The 20418-nt window shown below is 43.4% G+C and overlaps 1 protein-coding gene across 1 annotated transcript in view; it reads left to right on the top strand.

Moving 5' to 3' along the window:
• Positions 1-2418: 2418 nt before the first annotated feature.
• The window catches only part of POU2F3 (POU class 2 homeobox 3), an 87424-nt gene continuing 69424 nt past the window's right edge, over positions 2419-20418 (top strand). Inside the window, exons 1-4 of the mRNA XM_036744055.1 lie at positions 2419-2428; positions 5403-5609; positions 6382-6498; positions 17260-17328. Coding sequence (XP_036599950.1) covers positions 2419-2428; positions 5403-5609; positions 6382-6498; positions 17260-17328 — 403 coding nt within the window. The remainder of the gene's footprint in view (positions 2429-5402; positions 5610-6381; positions 6499-17259; positions 17329-20418) is intronic.

The following is a 20418-nucleotide window of genomic DNA, read 5'->3' as shown; positions in this document are numbered from 1 at the left end:
CTGGGAACTTGCTTTGCCCTTGTCTTAAAAGACAGCTGCCTCCCCAGTAAATGTGCCTCAGAGGGCGAGATAATCAGTCTCTTGGAATTTCCTTTTCTGAGGCCATTAGCCAGCAAGGGATGAAGCAGAGGTAGAAAGGGAAGGAATGGAGTTGGGGGAACTAATAGTCCCAAAGAGGAACCAGAGAAAGCTGTTGAGGGGTCAAACATCATCACAATTCTGACCAGTAATGTCTTGGAGCCAGAGCTGCTGTTCCTTTCTGAAAAAAGTCCTCCAGCTGTTGACAAAAAAAATAAAAAAACTATACTGGCTAATTTGCATGTTCATTTGCATTGTCATTTGCATAAGGCTCTTTTGATGTCTAAAAGCACTGAAAATTCCCCAGCCTCTGCTCCTTTTCCAGCCATTTTTTCCCCTCCCAAATATCTCTAGTGAAAAAGAGGTTCCAAACCTTACATATCCCTACCATTAGATATCTGGCCCCAAATATCTCTCCAATCTAGATCAAAAGTTAGAGTCATCTCAGAAAGTGGTAGGGAGGAGGGAGGAGGGAGGAGGAAAGAGAAGGAGAAAGAACTAGGAACTTCTTGTTGACAGCCAGGGAAACAGATTGCCAAATTTAACTTTGGGGAAAATGATACAGAAACACCTCCAAATCCTGACTATACTCTTCGTCCTGATTGAGACCCTGACCTGAACTAGTGGTTCAGGAAGAAAGCGCTGGAAGTAGTGGAAAGAACACAGACTTTGGAGTACCAACACCTGAGTTTGAATTCAATCTCTCCTATTATGGGCTGCATAATTTGTCCAAGTCATTTAACTTTTCAGTGTTTTAAGTCGTGTCCAACTCTTTGTAACCCCATTTGGGTTTCTTGGTAAAGATACTGGAGTGGTTTGCCATTTCCTTCTCCAGCTTATTTGACAGATGAGAAAACTGAGGTAAACAGGATTAAGTGACTTGTCCAAGGTCACACAGCTAGTAAGTGTCTGACACCAGATTTGAACTCAGGAAGATGAGTCTTACTGGCTTCAGACTCAGAACTCCACTGTACCACCTAGCTACCTACCCAACTCTAAAGTCTTATAAGATTCTATAAGGCCCACTCAAACCCTGATTCCCCTAGCCCACTCTTAACCACAATCTGCCACTTTGGGCATGAGGATAAAAGAAAAAGGTCTATATTTGGTCATATGCTGTTTAAGATTCTAATTAATGACTTAGTTAAAGGCATAAATCTTATACTTATCAAAATTTGCAGATTCGAAAAAACTTCCCCAGGCTGTAATATTGGGTTAGATCTCATAAGATAACAATAGGAACAAAGGCAAACTCTTGCACTTGGTTTCAGAAATTAGCTTGGGAAGTAAATGATGAGGGAAACACAGCTAAAAAGGCCAAAAAGAGAATTAAGGGTTTTGGTGAAATGGAAACTCAAAACGAGTCAACAGTGTAAAACGGTAAATGGTAAAATGCAATTTTAGGCTGCATTAGGACAGGCCTAGCAGCAAACACTGGGCAAGTGCTGCTCCCTCTGCCTTTGCTCTGGCCAGACCACATCTGGATTACTGCATCCAGGTCAGAGAGTCACAATTTAGAAAAGACACTTGTAAGCTGAAAAGTTATCCATAAGAGGGCCATAAGAATAATAAAGAACCTTGAGATTGGGGCAAATGAGTATCCCTTGAAGGAACTGAAGGTGAGGAAGAGAAGATTCAAGTGAGGACATTATCACTGTCTTCAAATATTTGAAGGGGTTTTTTTTCTGCTTAGCCTACAAAGACAGAACCAGGTACAATGAGTGGAAGCTGAGAAGAGGAAGATGTAAGGGAAAAGTTACTAACATTTAGACTCTAAATTTTAGAGCCATCTAAAGATGGAATTAGCTGTATCTGGAGGTGGGGGGGGCTCCCCTTCCCTGGAGGTCTTCAAGCAGAGATTGCATGACCATGTGTTGAGGATATCAGGGGATTCTTGTTCAAATGTGGGTTGGACCAGACAGGTTCTAAGGATCTTTCCAAAGCTGAGATCCTGTGATTCTGGGAAGAGGAAGAGTAGGAGGAGGTAGGCCTTGACATTCAGAAATGGGAGACCAGTATTAAGGCTGCCCAGAGAAGATCTGGTGCAGCCCCCTGTCTCCCTTACATCTCCTATTTTCTCCATCGCTATGTTCAATGCCCATTGCTTTGACGGGGGTGCCTCACCTACTCCTACAAATCCTGACCCAAGAAAGGGGATTTAGAGAGTCCTGCCCCTATTTCTTCTATCCTTTCTTCCTTCCTTCACATTCCAATCCAAAGGGGAAAAAAAATTCAATGGCTACTATATTTAAGGCACTATATCAGGCACTGGAGAATAAAAATGAGAGTAGAATGGCTCCTGCCCTTAAGGGGCTTACAATCTATTGGGGAGAACATAACATGAACACAGGTAAGTATAATACAAGGTAGTCTGTGAAAGAGAAAGCGTGGAAAGAGACAAGGGAAATTAGAGGGTATAAAGCACCTTGGAGGGGGACTGGAGGGTTGGGAACCTTCATAATGGCGGTTGGCCGTTGAGCTGGGTGTTGGGAGAAGGAAAAAACTTCAACAGATTCAGATGTAGAATGAAGTATATGACAGCCTCGAAGACAGCCTATGTGACTGCATCGAGGTAGGTGGGAGAGGGCAGGGCATCATTAGGAATCGGCTAACAGTCCAGCTTGACCAGAGCATAGGGCCCTAGCTGTCAACTAGTTGATCTAATGAAATAATGAAACAATCATTGTACAGTACCTGGCACATAGTAAGGGTTATATAAATATTAGCTATTATTATACACTACTCGGGGTTAGAAGATCTTTCTTGCCTCCCCCTGTCAGGGAGCACTTGTCCATTTTAACAGGGGTCTTAATCTCGGCAATTCCAGGCCAGGAAAATGTGGGGATGGTGGGAATGGGATGACTGCCATTATGTTGTATCAAGCAGAATTACAAGGTCAGAGAATCTTGGAGCTGAATAGCTAACAGTTAGCATTAAGCTGAAACAGACTTGGAGATATCTGTTCTAAATCCCTCATTTCACATAGGAGGAAACTAAAGGCCAAAAAAGGAAGTGATTTGTCCAAAGCCCCCAGACCCAGGATAGATACCCATCTCCTTCCCCTGTGCATAAAGCATTCCTAACCTTGAGTAGTGGGATGTGCCTCAAGCACTCTGATACTATGACTGACCTAGAGTTAAAAGGGTCCTTGAAAATAATCTAGTTCACACCCCCCTTTTTTCAGATGAGGAAACTGAGCCCCAGACAAGTGAAGCGATTTGCCCAAAGTCACAGAGATAGTAGAACCTGGATTTCAGCCTAGGTCTTCTGATTTGAAATCATTGCTCTTCACTATACAAGGTTGCCTCTCTGTCTAAGTGTATAGCTGTGGGAGAAGAATGAGATTTGAGGTAGGGGGAACACGCCACCGTGACCTCTGTCCCAACTTAACTCTACCTTGGTCAGGATGGCCCTGGGGCATCAGGTTTTCCAAATTGGCAAGAAAACAGTCTGCAGGCTGGAAGACTGCATCTAGTGACTTCGCCCCTCTCACCTGCAAGCGAGGCCAGCCCCGCCCAGACAGAGCCCAACCCATCTATTGTTTTTTCCAAAGCACTGCTGACCCAGTAGGAGGTGGGGGCATTGGAGAAAGGGGTCAGGCTCTGGAGCCAAGAGTAGTATTTTCTGAACTTGTTGCCACTCAATGAATGCTGATATGCAAATGACATGCAAGTTTAAGTGATATGCAAATTAGTGCCATAGTCAGGAACTTAGGTATTTTTCTAAGGTAACAATTGTAAGGCAGTAGTCCTGTAAGAGAGGCCAGCCCAGGGGAAGGGAGCCTGCATTTGGAAGGGTAGGAGGAGAAAAGGAGAAAAGGAATTGAGCAATAGCTAGCGTTTTGACTGGGAAACCAAGGCTTTTGGGTCCTCTATGCCTCTGAAACAAAATATGATGAACCCCCTATGCTTCCATATGATCTTTGGCTGTGTTTTTTTTTTTTAATCCTCTGTCTCCTAACTAATGGGAGAATTCTTCTCTCTTCCCTTCACCTCCCACTCCCAAGTGAATGGGAAGTAAAGATATCATGACTCTAGGCAATTGGCAAGAAGGCGACTTCTAAGGGTGCCAAAGAGACCACCATGTGCTAGCTGTATGATCTTGAATAAGTTACATAACCTTGCTGAGCTTCAGTCTGGTTTTTAAATCTATCAAACAGTAATAATTGTACTTGCACTACCAACATCACAGGGGCCATAGGATCATAGATTTAGAACTGGCAGAAGTCATTGAAGTGAATCCCCATAGGTGGGGAAACTGAGACCAGGAGAGGTTAAATGACTTGTCTAGGGTCACACAGGTAACTCAAGGCAGAATTCAACCCCAGGTCTTCCTGACTCTAAGTCTAGCACTCTATCAGTTTCCCCAAGAAGTGAGAATCAGATGAGATAAAATAATGATGAAGGTAAAATGCTTTCCAAACTAAAGCAATAGACAATTCTCATCTATTATTATTATAATATGCTTGATCCTGGGAAAGGCTATAATAGAAACATATAAGCAGTACTTAGCAATGTCATTGGGAGCCCAGATTTCCACTCTGGGCAGAAAGGAGGCCCAGCTGTCCCAGGGCCACTTCCAGCTCAGCTTTTAGGAAAGAAGAAGATGGAATCAGAGCAGGGATTTGGAGAAGAGCTGAATTGTTGTTTTCCACAAGATCCAAAGCTGAATGGGTCTTTGGACCTGATTTAGTCCAGAAGTCTTTAACATGGGTTACATGAACTTGCGGTTAAAAAAAATAGATAACTGTATTTCAGTATAATTGGCTTCCTCTATAACCCTACATATTTTATTTTATGCATTTAAAAATATGATTCTAAGGAGGGGCCCCTAGGTTTCACTGCACTGACAAAGGGGACCATGACACATAAAAAGGTTAAGGACCTCTGATCAAGTCCAGCACCATCTCCCAATTTTAGATAAACTAAGCCCCAGGCAGAGGAATCAATTTTGTCCAACATGCCACAAGTAGTAAGTACAAAGCAGGAATTTGAACCCAGGTCCTCTGACTCCCAATTCGATGGGGTTTTTTTTCGCTACTATATTGGCTTCACCTTCGACCAAAAGCTCTCCTACCCAGAGTTTCTGAATTAGAGAGATGAGGAATGAATCTTAGAGTGAAGACAGAGCAAGTTTCTAGCCTTGGGTTTTGGCCCAGAGCATCTGAACTTCCACCATTGTAGCTCCTTGCCCTCATCCCCATACCTGGTCCCCCAGCTCCCTGTATGCAAATGATCAATTTGCATGGGCCATCTGCCAGGCCAGGAGACCCTGCCAGGGAGGGTGTGGCCCCAGTCAGTCCCGGAAGGCGGCTCCTTCTGCAGTGTCTCATGCTCACCTAGAGAAGAATCCTGAGCAGTTCTGGGCTGGTAGCAGCGGTTGGTCGGCAGCGGATTGTAAGGGTTGCTGGGAGGGTAAAGGGATCCTGGCTGCCCAAGGGGACCAGCTGGGGCGAACAAACGGGGCCTGGGTGGGTACTGGCTTTGGCCCTATCTCAGGCAGGATGGTGAATTTGGAATCCATGCACACAGGTGAGGGGACTAAGAGAATGGGATGTGACAGGTGTCACCTCTGTTGGTTCTGGGCAGCCCTCTAGGGCTGGGGGTGGGTATAAAGACAGCTTGATTTCCCAAAGGCTTATCCTTCCACCAGTTGGGGTAATGGTGTCATCCGGCCTTTGGTGACTTACACTGGGGAATGGAGCACACTGTACAAAGAGAAAGGGACAGACTAAGAGAAAGAGATAAGGGAACCAGGAAGAAGAATGTGGAGGGAATGCTGCAGGAGGAAAGGGGGTGGGAAATGATGTGAGCATTTGTATGGGCTGATTTAGGATGTGTGGGATAGTGGTAGGGATGGTATCTCTCTGTGAGGTGTGTCTGTATTCACACGATTCAGGGGATTCAGAAGCTGGGAGCCAATGCACACATATGAAATCCACCTACCCCCTCTGACTCATAAGGTTATGGGCACATATGTCAGGGTGGGATTGAAGATGTGTGCTCATTTCTAAGATGAAGGTGTCTATTAGGGCTCCCTGGAAAAGGGCATAGGAGGGGGTAAAGCATCTGCATGTGTGGATGCGAGGCATGTGCACTGGATTGCAGCCCCTTCTTACACATACATATCAGAGGACTATACATCCACATGTGTGTCCTGGGGCAAAGGCTTGAAGAGCTTGCCCATATGTCAGGTGGTGGGTTGCGGGGGTTGAAGATGCCTGCACATGTGTGTGAGGTGTGTCTGCATGTGTTGGGAGGTGTGTCCGCCCACGTGCCGTGGGGATCTTGGCTGGCTTGATAGGCTCAGTGCATGGCGGTGCCGACGAGCCTGTGTGCATATTCTGGCCTGGGTCTGTGTCCTTTGTGGGAGCTGATCGGAGCCACGGATTAGGGGAGAACATGCACATGGGTCTGTGGGGTAGGTACTTGTGTCCATCTGTCTGTCCTAGGGTGGCCACCATATTCCCAGGGTCCCTGTGACTTGGGCAGGGGCAGAGGGTCAATGGGAACACTTAGCCTGGAGTTGGATTTTGCTGGGTAAACAGTGACTGAGATCTGGAGAGATCAAGCCCAAATCCATTCACCTTGATTCCCTCCCCACTTCTCAGTCGAGGCTAGAGGCAGGAAGACAAAAGTGCCAAGGAGATAAGAGATCTTACTGTGAGTTGGCGCTGAGCTGGATCCCACCTCAGACAAGCTATTTTCCTCTTCGATTCTCCAATGCCATTGACTTGGGAGGCTGAGAACCGGACTATATGACCTTTTAGATTCCAGGGCTTGAGCAGCTAACTTCTTGATATGTCTGTTCCTGCCCCAAAGAGTACAGAGAGGGCAGTTCTTCAGTCCCAACGCAGAAAATTAGAGTAGGCAAAAGACATTTGCCCTCTTCATACAAGCCATAGGAATAGGGAAGTTATTAAAGCATCTGGATTCTACAACTCCAAAGAAGCAAAGGGGAGGGAGACTCAGAACCATTTGCGAGGTATGGATAGTAAATGAATTCCAGAAGCCAAACTAGTCAGGACTGCCAAGGAGTCAAGGTCAGCTCCCAAGGACAAAAGCATAATTCGAGCTGGGAAATCATTTTCTCTTCCAGAGAGCTGGCTTGTAGAACTTGAGTGTGAGCAAGGACCAGGACAGAGGGCTGTTGGGGGGTGGTTCCTAGACCTTAAAGAATAAACATGACCATAGTAATATTCCTATCAGCCTATGTAGAGTTCTCCACGTAATGTCTACAAGGTACTTCCGTATACTTTATAGCATTTGTTTACAAACATATGGCTGGGAATGTTTGGGGGCTGATTCCACTTGATCTGGGAAGGTAAGCTTTGGGCAAGCAGGCAGGTCTCCCCCTACCTCCCTCAAAATGAAGAGCCCTCTGTTTGGAATGGCAGCTGGGATTCTCTTCAGGTATTGCTATCACGATGGCAGATGGGGTGGGTGGTGATGGCCAGGGAAATCCCTCTAGGGATCTTCAATGTGAGGATCAGAGAGCAAATAGGGCTTTCCTCATACTATTGATCACTAATTGTAGTATTCATATAACTCTTTAACCCTTGAGTGGAGGTGGAGGGAGAGCCAAGACTGAGCATAGGAGAATCCTCACGAACTTGGAGCCAAGGCCGGCACTGGGAGCATTTCATATCAGGAATTAGAGGGCTGTGGTCAACTTTGAATTCTGGGGAGATTGAGGGTTCGGGTGAGGACACATGAAGGATAGCATTCCCATTCAGGGCATCTTATAACTCCTGAGGAAAACTCACCTCATTATTCTTGCCACATGCATTTGCAAGCCATAGTTTTTGGTAGCAAAGAGGGTAGGGGACAGGGAGAAGGGAGGAGAAATGGGGCTAAGTGAAAGGCAGCGTGGATTGGTGTTGAATTCCCAGATAATTCTTGCTACATATGCATGAAATCTTCTCTGTGGGATCTCTCAATGTAGGACCTACCTCTCTGTGAGATCTCTCTTTCTGTCTAGGCTCCTCCATAGAGTTTCTTTGTCCAGAGTTTCCTCCCTGAGGAGTTTCTCTCAGTTGGAAGCCCCTCCATGAGATCTCCTTCAGTACTGACCTTCCTGATAGAGTTACTTTTTGTCTGAGCCCTCTATGAGATTTCCCTTGGGTCAAGATCTTCTAGAGGGGCCTCTCACATTCTAGGCCCCTTCCAAAGTCTCGAGTCTAGTAGATATTTCATAAATTTGTGAATTGTGGCATTGTGGAATTGGTTAGATTTTGTTACAGTTATCTAGAGTCCTCTGAAGGGTTGCTGTCTTATGACTGCTGTGAGGTACTCCTTGATCTGAATTCCTCTGGAAAGTCTTTTGGACTTTGTTGGGTCTCTTGCTTTGTATGAACAAACTCCTTTTTGGGGAAGTTTCTCACAATCTGAGGTTCTTTGTGATATTTTCCTATGGGTGGACTCTTCTTCAGAGTCCCCCTCAGTATGGGGTCTTCTGTGGGGTTTGCCTCACTTTTGGGGTCTTTTCTGTAAGGTCTCTGTAATTATAAAGGGCCCTTGGCTGGGACATTCAATGTGATCTATCCCACTCTCAAGTCAATTGATGAGCTCCTGAGCCTTCTCAAGGACTGTAATCAGGTTGAAATTCTCCTTTGCTTTTACTAGTCTTGTATCCTACTATTCCTGGCAAGCAGTTGGTGAGTCAAAAGAGCATTGATTAAGGCCTTATTATGTGCCAGGTAAATATTAATTTCGCTTTATATTGCCCTGCTCCCATGCCCACCCAAGATCATTCTCCATCAAAGCTCCAGCCAACTTTGAAAAGTCATGTTTAGTTTGTTTGCTTTTTTGTTTTTCTGTCTTGAAAATGACCAGGAGGGCAGGGGCAGAAAGACTTGGAAGTGGGTTGGCATGAGACCATCCCCCACTCAACGAACTGTAACCCCTGAGTCAGCTCATGCTATATCATCATTCTCTTTTCTCATTTCTAGAAAGTCTCCCAGCTCTGTCTGATAGTCTAGTGTTAAAGCCATGATTCACTCCAGCCTGGCAGCCTTGGCTGGCCTAGGGACTTTGTACTTTATAGAATATCTCTCACCAAAGGATCCCTAAAGCCTGAGCAGGCATGAGGTCACCTGCCCTGGGAGCATCCCTGGCAAAGGAAGGGGGCTCCTCTCTCCCAGTCAGAGAAAAGCAGGCGCCAAACAACTAATCACAGACAAGGTAGATAAAGAACAGAGAAGACTGCATAGTCTTAGAGCCACAAGAATCCTAAAATTGATCTAGTCTAATCTTATTACACAAATAAGAAAATCGAGGCCCCAGAGTAGGACGATTTGATCAAAGGTACACAACTAATTAGCAGCAGGGTTGAGAGCAGAACTCAGGTCTCTAGACTCCCAGTTCAATATTTCCTCCACTGCTTTCAGAGAGACCTTCCCAGCTGCCCCCAGCTCCCCTGTTCAGTCTTGAAACTGTGAACTATTCTGTTTCCATCAAAACTCAGACAAAAGAGGATGAGCAGTTGTCTCAGCAGAGGGATGCCAGTTAGACCTCAAAAAATGCCTTTTGGACTGAAAGGCAACACTCACCATAAAAGGGTGTAGAATCCCTTCTAATAACAGCTCACATTCATATCTCTGGTTATGGTTTACAAAGCACTTATGTTATTTACACGTAAGGAAACTAAGGCATGGAAAAGTTAAATGATGTGCCCCAAGGTCACACAAGTAGCAAGCAGAGAAGCTGGGACAAAACCTCGGGTCTCCAGACACCCAGGTCGTCTCTCTTTTCATTGCCCAGCTCTCCTCCTGGGAGGTTTAGAGAATGCTCTCAGAGGAAGGTGATGGATGATAGAAGAGCAAAACTTTTAAGGTCCCTTCCTATAGAAGTGCCCCCTCACCTATCCTCTTCAACTAGGGAGTGAGCTTTTCTCAGGGAGATGAAAGAAGGGAATTCCCTTCTGAAGGAAAGGCCAGAAGAGGATGAGGTCTTAAGATCTCTGGCCACAGGGTCATAAGATTTAGAGCTAGGAAGGATTTTAGAGATCATCTCAGACCAACCTCTCATTGTTTTTTAGAAGAATTACACTATTTAATCAGTCAAATTATTTGATATTATTTCTTTACCCCTAATATTTCAAGCATAATGTTTTATCTCCTGCTGGCATCCATTTTTACCCTTGTCTTGTTCCAAAATCCTGATTGGAAATACTGTATTTTTAATTTTTAGTTGAAGCACAATACCTCTTATATTGGGCCTTCACTTTAAATATGAAGACTAAAGAGTGGTTCACGGCACAATTTCTAAACCTTACCACATCAAAACAGTGAAGATATATATGATACATATATACACATATAAAATTCCAGCGAGAAGAAGACAAGTTGGAAATACCTAACCAATATAAATCCTTTTGAAATAAAATATTGAAGAGCAAAGGACTCATTCCCCCAGTCTAGCCACAGTGGATATATCAGTGTGCTCAACTGGACAGATCTCCATTTTGAGTTACGACTGTAATGGGCTCTCTTTTTAAAAAAATTATTATTTATTTTAACATTTTTTAAATGTTAAGTTCCAAATTTTCTCCCTTCCTCCTACCCCCTTTCCCACCCACTAAGAAGACAAGCAAAATGATATCAAATATACATATGTAAAACATCTCCATATTAGCCACATTGCCCCCCCTCCAAGTAACAAAAAATAAAGTTAGAAAGTTATACTTCAGTTTGCACTCAGAGTTCATCAGTTCTCTCTCTGGAAGTGGACAGCATTTTTTCATCACGAGTCCTTTAGAATTGTCTTGGATCATTGTACTGATCAGAGTAGCCAGGTTTTTCACAGTTGGTCATCATTATGACATTACTATCATTATACACAATGATCTCCTGGTTCTTCTCACTTTCATATAGGTCTTCCCATGTTTTTTCTGAAACCACCCTGCTCATCATTTCACAGTAGGATTCTGTCACAATCATAAACCACAACTTGTTCAGCCATTCCCCAATTAATGAGCATCCCCTCAATTTCCAATTCTTTACCACTACAAAAATAGCTGCTATAAATATTTGTGTACATATAAGTCCTTTTTCTTTTTCTTTGATCTCTTTGGGGCACAGACCTAGCAGTGACATTGCTGGGTCAAAGGATATGCACAGTTTTACAGCTCTTTGACAGCTCCAAATTGTTCTCCAGAATAATTAGACTAGTTTATAACTCTATCATCAGTTTATTAGCATACCTATTTTCCCTCACCCCCTTTAACATTTTTCATTGCTGATAGGTATGAAGTGATACTCCAAAGCCATTTTAATTTGCATTTCTCTAATCAATAGTGACTTAAATCATTTTTTTCATATGACTATAAATGACTTTGATTTCTTCTTCCGAAAGCTGCCTGTTCATATCCTTTGACCACCAACCAATTGGGGAATGACTATTTTTAAAAAAATAAATTCAACTCAGTTCCTTATATATTTGAGAAACAAGGACTTTATCAGAGAAACTTGCTATAAAATTTTTTGATTTTACTTCATTGTCTATGGTACTTTTTAGCAAAATGTAGTTTCCCTGATTATCTCTTTTAATTAGGTTTATTTTTCCTTTTGCTTTGCCTGAGATTATGATTACTACCTCTGCCTTTTTTATTTCAACTGAAATATAATAGATTCTGCTGCAGTCCCTTATTTTAACTTTCTGTGTATCTTTTCATTTCAAGTATGTCTTATGGACAACATATTGTTGGATTCTAGTTTCTAATCCATTCTACTATCTGCTTTGATTTTATGACTGACCTGTTGATTCTTTTTTCATAATTTTCTTGTGTCACTCTCATTTCTTTTCCAAATTTTCCCTTTATCACTCTTATCACTTTCTTTAATGCTTCCAGGAATTGTTGTTGGGCTTGGGTCTAATGAGAATTTTTCTTTGAGGCTTTGGTTGTAGCTGGTTTCATGTTGTTATCTTTTTCTGAGTTTGTGTCTTGGTCTTCCCTGCCATCATAGTAGCTTTTTATGGACAAGTTCTTTTTGTTGTTGTTGTTTGCTCACTTTTCCAGCCTATTTCTTGACTTTGAACTTTGTGCTAAAGTTGGGCTCTGCTCACCTGGGACTGGGGAGGCACCGTATCAAACTTTAGGCTTTTTCATGCTGCTGGTTTCAGAGCCAGTTCTGGGGGTCTGCAAGTTTTCGGTGCTTCCAAGATGGTGTGATCCAGGGAGAGGTGTGATCACCACCCTCTTGGTCTGTACTCTAGTGTTTACCCAAGAAGGGTCCCTGCTCCCCTGCTGACACAAGCACTAGTGTTCCTCTTGGTCCTGGAATCGTGACCAGGTACCGTACTTTCCTGCAGCCAAAAGTACTAGTGCTTCTCTCCACTCTGGCACCACAACCCAGAACTGCTTAACCCAATACAGCGGCCAATCAACACCAGCTGCACCCAGTGCAAGGAATGGGTTGCCTGTAGTCTCTTTCTGACCGGCTGTCTGACCCCCTTACCATCTCTGGGCTGAGAGTTCCTGGAGCTACTGCTGCTGTCTCTAAGGCCTGAAACTGGTGCTGCTACCATGTGCGCATGCTCTAGATGGGCCTCCACCCCAGTGTCACAGACCTCTCCTGCCAAACTCCTAGGTCATCTTAGGCTGGAAAAATGTCTCACCTTGACCTTTTGATGGCTCTGCTACTCCAGAATTTGATCTGAGGCACTATTTTAGAGTTGTTTGTAGGGAAATATTAGGAGAGTTCAGCTGGGTTGCTGCCTATACTCTAGCATCTTCCCTTCCCTCATTTTTCAGTTAAGAAAATGGAGGCTTTGTTAATGACTTACCCAAGATCACACTGTACTATGAAGCAGATCTCATATTTGAAATCAGGCTCCCTGGTCCACTGGTCTTTTCACTACTTCTAGTTGTCCCTGAAACCAAACAGGCTTGACAAGGCATCCTGGAGAAACAGGCCACATAGTCTGCAGAAGGAGGGGCAGGTCAGACCTCAGGTGGCACTTGCCCCTTAGGGAAAGACTGGAAAAGGAGCTTTCCGTAGTATACCAAGGAGGTGGGAAGTGGGGCAGGGGCTCATTAGGTTTGTGTGTTGGTAAGAGCATGCATATGTATGCTTACAGATATGTAAGAAGAGAGAACTCTTTTTTTTTGGAGTGGGGAAGGCATGGCAATTGGGATTAAGTGACTTGCCCAAGGTCACACAGCTAGTAAGTGTGTCAAGTGTCTGAAGCCAGATTTGAACTCAGGTCCTCCTGGCTCTAGGGTCAGTGCCCTATTCACTGTGCCACTTAGCTGTCCCGAGAGAACTCTTCTTGAGGGCTTTGAATAAGGCTAATGTGAATATCTGATCTCAGAACAGCTCATATGTGTGACTATCCTCCAATATGTCCCCAAGATGGCTAAAATGGTAGCTGGGGGAGAGGGTTATATCTAGCATCTAGCATTTCAGAAGATCTGTTGTGTCAAGAAACTAACTCTACCCTCTCTACCTTGTCATCTCTCCCTAACCATGACTAAGGAAAGGAGTTATTGGGGACACCCACTCAAGAGATGACTGTGATAAGAAAAGAGTTAGGACTAGGCCACCTGAACCCTTCTTAAATTCATGCCTGGCAAATTCTGTCCCGCATGCAAAGAGTTAAGAATATAGCAGCAGCGCCTTCACAGACTAAGACTACACGAGTTGTTTCATTAACTAACTTTGGGCCCTTCCCCAGTAGGGGCTGGTTCTACAGTTATTTCACACCTATCATTGATCCTATGTCTATAAAATCTCATTTCCTTGTCATGGTTAAGCGTGTCTGATACCACATCAAAAGGTCTTCTTAGCCATAGCTAAGCTAGGACTGAATGTTAAGCCAATCCAGAGAATGAATGTGATGCAATGTTGCTAATCCTAGTTTCTTGACGATATAGTGGATGTAGGTTAAAAAAAGAAAAAGAGAAGAAAAAGAGCTATGTTTCTATAATGTTTTAAGGTTCACAGAGTCCTTCCTTAGGAGATAGGTAGCACTTTCTTAGAAGACAATGTGGCATAGTGGGAATGGTTGGAATCAGGAGACCTAGATTCTATTCCTGGTTCTTATGCTATATGACCTGGAGCAAGCCATTCTGTCTCTCAATTTCTTCATCTCTAAAATGAAATTGTTGGACCAGATCTCAAAAGTCCCTCCCAATGATGGCATGACATATGATTCTTCCCAGTCTTGCCCATGGTAACACTGAGCCTCAGAGAAGCTTTTTTCAAAGTCACCTCGCTTATAAAGTATCAGAACCAGGATTTATTAATTTATTAATTTAATTTTTTTGTTACATTTTAAATTCCAAACTGTCTCCCTCCCTCCCCTGCAGTAGAGAAGGCCACTATTTGACACAGATATAGATAGATAATGATAGACAGACAGACAGATAGATATTCATTTACATATATGTACATATATGTGTAAAACCATACTATGCATACTTCTATTATTCTATTAATCAGTTCTTTCTCTGGAGATGGATAGCATCTTCCTTCATAGGTCCCTTGTAGTTGATTTCAGTATTTATAATACTAAGAATAACTTAGTTGTTCACAGTTCTTCTTCGAACAATACTGCTGTTACTGTATACAATATTCTCTTGGTTCTGCCCATTTCACTCTTTATTATTTCATGCAAGTCTTTCCATGTTTTTCTAAAATCAACCTGCTCATAACTTCTTACAGCACAGTAGTATTGCATCACATAGAACAGGGATTTGAATACAAATCTCTTCACTCCAAGTTGAATAGAGGTTGAAGAAAAGTACCTAGGTGAGGGTACATAATCACAAGCACAAGATTACATTATACCCTTCTTAAGCTAGGAGCTTGACATAAATTTATGACAAGGAATAATTCACAGTGCTTTTCATTTGAAAGTCTCTGTTTGAGGGTGTCCCGATTTCCTTTAGAGAAAATTATGATGTGGCCTTAGGGTCTTGTTGGCATCATAATTTTCTCTAAATTTTAACCTGTGGTTTCTTCTTCCCCATGTAAAAGGACCACCCCCCTCCTATTGCTTCATCTCTGCTGCATGGGGTTTCTGATAGGGAAACATCAGCTAAAGGGGCAGGGGTTGGGGAATATATCAAGTCTTCAAGTTTGGGTAAAGGGCCAAAAAAGAAATATAGCTAATTTCATTGTCTGAGGAGGTCTTGGCCTCATGCAGAAGGAGCAGAGCAGTAGAAGGAGATATCTTTCCAAAGGGTACAGAGAAATAAGATCACCTATTCTTCACGTTCTCTTAGGATAGGAAGAATTTCCTGAATATAAAACTTTAAAAGGGGGAAGGGAGTGAGAAAATTTATAATAATGCTACAAAGTACTTTCCTCAAAACAACCCTGTGAAGAGTACAAGCATTACTAATATCTATTTTACAGTTGAGGAAACTGAGGTACAGAGAGGTCAAGTGACTTTGACTTGCCTGAGGTTGCTCATTTTTAGAGTTAGATCTCATGACTATAAGAGCTCTGTTTCCATGCTGCTTCTAAAATTGTAGTCTTCTCTGCCTTGTTCTCCTATGTGTCCAGGAGGGAATTTTGTTGTGTTCTTGCTCAAAGTTAGGGTGATGGCATTGTAAAAATCCATGCCTGGGTTTCTATGATTTGTTTGCTCTAAAAGCTCTCAAGCCACCACTCTGACATCCAAGGGTCCCTTACCCCACTTAGCTACTTCATTTCCTGCCTGGGAGTTCCTTATACAGGTTTGATTCTCCAGGGATCCCTCTTACCCTAGTAGCTGATCAATTTTTACACTCACCCCTACCTCATGCACCCCAGAGATGGTGCATTCCAGTGGCTGACTTGGCTAGGCACTGCCTTTCCCCCATGAAGCTAGCTAGGCTACGTTTTCTCCATGTTCTTTCTGATGCCTTTGTCCCATACTGCTCCCTCTGTCCCAGCACTCTCCAGATCACAGACATCCAGACTGCTAACTGCCTGATTACAAGATGCAAATAAGGCCTGTCTGCTCAACTAGGATTGGCTGCCTAGTATATGCAAATCAGCTCACCCACAGTTTACCTGGTTGGAAAGAGTTAAAATGCTGCCCCTGAGAAAAGGGTGGGGGCCAGGGAAGGGGGGGGTCAGCATAATTTGAATAAAATATTCTTCTGTCTTTAACTGATTCAATATTTGGGTGGTTTAATAAGGAGAGGAGCCAGGAGACACAGTGAGTTAGTTCAAAGTTGTTTCTCCCCATCACTCTGCTGATCCTTGGAGGAGACTTTGGGTCTCATAGGTGGTGGTAGCTGTCAGTTATGGGTAAATGTTTAATTTATTGGAGAGAGAGAGAGAGAGAGAGAGAGAGAGAGAGAGAGAGACAGAGAGACAGAGAGACAGAGAGAGAGAGAGACAGAGAGAGACAGAGAGAGAGAGAGAGAGAGACAGAGACAGAGACAGAGACAGAGAGAGAATGGAAGGAGAGGAGTGAGAAGAGAGCTGGCGTGGCAGTTTATGGCTATTCTATGGGCATTCAGATGGGGTTGGGGGCCTCACACCACACACACACACACACACACACAATGAAGGAATAGGACAATGAGAGGGCAGAATGCTCCTAGGGGACAGGAGTCTCCTGGGAGAGGACCAAGGTGAGAATTGGGAGCTTAGTCTCTAGCATGTTAGCCACCCTCCTCTGGCAAGGGAGGAATTGGCATGGGCAGAGAGGTGAGATGATGGGGCACTTGGGTTTAGGCTATAAGACACTCACTTTCCAACCTAGGGTTATATGGCTGGGGTTCAAAAGCTTGGGAATGTTTTCTAACCCTTTTTCAAAAACAAAATCAATCCCTACCCCTCCATCCCAGAAGAGGACAGGATGAATTAGATTGTGAAGAAAAAGGGCATCCTTCTTCTTCCATACCCCTCTCTCCTTTTAAAATATTTACCAACTGAGCCCTGGTGATGGAGAGTTATAGAAAAATGAATGTTACAAAAGGTGAGAGACCCAAAAGCGGCTCTGCAGAAAGGGGAAAACAAAAAACAGAGAGAGAGGAGAGAACACAGCTCACCCACTGTGGAGGGGAGCTGTACCCCAAGCTTATGAATATTCTAATGGTTGTATATGCAGGAATAGGGCATTTGAAAGTCTGATGGTTCTTGTAATTACACATTCATTTTTTCTGTTTAGTTAAAGCCACACATGTCATTGCATGACAAGTTGTGACCTGTCATTAAAATCAGCTGTGTGTTCTTTGCAGATATCAAGATGAATGGGGATGTAGCAGATTCCACGGACACTCGAAATGCCCTTAGCCAGGTGGAGACAGGTAAGGGGATTCTTGGTCTCCTGCACCATCATTCCTAAGCAGCCTGGGTGGAGGACAAGGGACAATGAGGCCTGGGGAAGAACAGGGTAGTTGGAAGTTACAGAAAACATACAATGCATGGATTGTATCCCCTTTCCTTGCTTGCTCTTCCCCCACCCCCACCCCCCACCCAGTCACATAGACCTGCTACATCTTGGTAAATGGAGCCTACTAGAAAAGGAGAAAGAGAAATCCATGCTAGAACACTAAAGTGTCTCAGTGATTCTTCACTGCTCTGAATAGGAAGGCAGTCACTTGGGAGTTAGGGAATGCTTGTTAGTCCTAGAAAGAGGCCAGAATTTGGGAAAAACAGCTTAAAGATGAGGTTCACACTCAGTTGGTGCTTTTGACATCACTAACACCAGGCAGCCTGCAATAAGCCAAAGAAAGAAAATCCAGGCTTAGCAGAAGAGGGATCGCTTGATGGTCCAACTCAAGGGGAGCTCCAAAGAGAGACTGTCATCTGAGTGTTTGTTTCTCGAGTGAGCCGAATGTGCTCAGGGTGACACATAGGACATAGGAGAGTCATCTCGGCAGTGTTAGAATGAAATAGAATCAAGACAGTCAAAAGGTGTCTAAGAAATGAGAATAAATTTTCCTAGCTTGATAGCTTTTTACTTGTAGTAGAAATTTTATTTGCAAAACTCCTACAGAATTTTTTTTAAGTCTAACGAAAGTAGAATGTAAACTCCTTAAGGGTGAGGTGAAGACTGGCTTTTTTTTTCTTTTTTGTCTTTGCTTCCCAGAGCCTAGCACGGTGCCTTGCAGGTGGTAAGTGCTTAATAAATGTTTATTAAAATGGATTGAAATGGTAGGTGTAAAGTAATGGGACCATTAGAGCATCTCAAAGACACTACAATTAGCCTTTCATCTGGATCATTAGGGCCCAGAGAAATAAGAAGCCAAAAAGGTTTATTAAATCCCCTGGGTGTCCCTAGGCCTAAGATCTTTTCTCATTTTCTCCAGGAGTTACTCCCCACCCCCCTCCCTTTTTTTCTGAACATAAAGTTTCATTCCGAGAGTTCATCTCTCAGCATCAGGGGGTCAGATACACCTAGAAGAAAAATGAACCTTCCTGCTCGCCATCCAAATGTTGAAATGGCCTTGTGTTCTAATTCTTTTTTTTTAGTGGAGTGGGGGAAGGCTAGGAGGATTGAGGGATAGACATTTGCAGTCTTTTTGATTTAGCTTTCTGTACTTGGGCAAAGTGGGGAACCGTAATAGGGCAGTGTTTTTTCTAATAGACTTGCAGAGTTCTTAATCTGTTGGTTGCCCTTGTCCCCTTTCCAGAACTAGTCTTTCTTCAGAGAAAATATCTACTCTAGCTCTTATTTGAGAAGAAAACCCAAACAGGGCTTTAGAATCTGCGGGAGTTTAGCTAAGGAATAAAAGGGAAAGGTCTCATTCTCTGATGCAATTGCATCAGTAGATGTTATGTGTAACCTGCAATGTGTGGCCATTAGGGACTCAGGTGTGGAATTTCAGAAGCTACGCAGGGATCCTCTGCTATTAGCTACACAGCAGTTCTCTTCTTTATTCATCCCGTCCTCCTTAGAGGGGTCAGCATTCTATTACAGGACCCTAAGGAGTTAAACTAGATGGCCTTAGAGGTGCCTTCCAGTTCTCAAAATTCTGTGATTCTGAGATTCTCCTTTCCTGTTAGGGGGGTGTATCATTTGTATTGTCTAAGAAACCAAGGTGTCAATGAAAGTAAACTTGGTAGGGTCCTCAAGGACCCAGGATTTTTCTCTCCAGGGCAGACCTGGATCAAAACGAGGTGATCATCCAATTAACAGCATGTTTTGGAGGGTTGAAAAAAGAGGTGGCTAATTAAATAACCAAACTTCCTGGAAAGTCATTCTGACCTTTTTTTTTTTTTTTAACAGAGGAAGGCTTATTATGAGTCACAATGGTTACTGATTTGGTTTAAAGGCTTCCTTTGGGTTTTTAAAAGACCGAATCACCTTCCCAGCAATTCATGAATTAAGGGGTGGTTTTAAAGGAACTATAAACAAAGACAACCTAGAAAGCCCCAGCACTCCCTGAGAACAACTTCTGTGCTCACTGAAATGCCCAAGGGGCACCTAGAGGAAGGAGTGAGGAAAGGGAACCGAGTTTTTCCATTTTTAGTGCCAAAGTTTCCTGAATCTATTCCTTCCGCCTTCCTCCCTGACTCTCAGACCCTATCCAATTACTGGCATTTCTTTTCCCTAGATGGCTGAGAGAGGAATAGGGATATTTTATGGTGTTCTCAGCATAGTTAATATCTAAGAATAAACTCTAACCCCCGCAAGTTCCCCACTCCACGCCCCCCCCCATTTGTCCCCTCACCCCAGACCCATAGAACCTACAGTAGAGTTGCAACAACTGTTCATGTTTAAGTGCTACGGATGTAAGCAAAGATCTTTCCTCACAACAATCCCAGAAGGGAGCTAGGGTAATTATTACTTCGAGGATTTGTGGTTTCACCCAGATGGGTGCACCTCTCTGTGGCTGAGCAGAGGGCTTCATGAGTAGCTGTACCTGTAAATATTAATCACAGTTCATTCAAGTGATTCAACAGGCATTTATTAATCACCTAATATATGTCAGGCATTGTGCTAGGAGTTGAGAATACAAAGACAAAACAAAACAGTGCCTGCCCTCAACAAGCTTATGTTCTACTTAGGGGAGCCGACATGTTAGGCAGCTAAGTCAAGACATAATATATAAAAAGTAAATACAAAGTAGCTTGGTGGCACAGTGGATCAAATGCTGGGACTGGAATCAGGAAAACTCATCTTATAGCCTCAGACACTTCCTAGCTGTGTGACCTTGGGCAAGTCACTTAACCCTGTTTGCCTCAGTTCTTCCTCTGTAAAAGGAGCTGGAGAAGGAAATGGCAAACCACTCCAGGATCTTTGCAAAGAAAACCCCAAATGGAGTCACAAAGAGTCAGAGAAGACTGGAAATGGCTGAACAACAAAAATGCAAAGTAATTTCAGAGAAATGACTAAAAATTAGTGTTATCTGAAAAGGCTTGGAATAGGGAGTGGCACTTGAATTGAGTCT

The sequence above is a fragment of the Trichosurus vulpecula genome, chromosome 2 (assembly GCF_011100635.1).
Source record: "Trichosurus vulpecula isolate mTriVul1 chromosome 2, mTriVul1.pri, whole genome shotgun sequence".
In the NCBI taxonomy this organism is placed as follows: domain Eukaryota; kingdom Metazoa; phylum Chordata; class Mammalia; order Diprotodontia; family Phalangeridae; genus Trichosurus; species Trichosurus vulpecula.
This window is presented reverse-complemented; position numbering and strand designations above follow the sequence as displayed.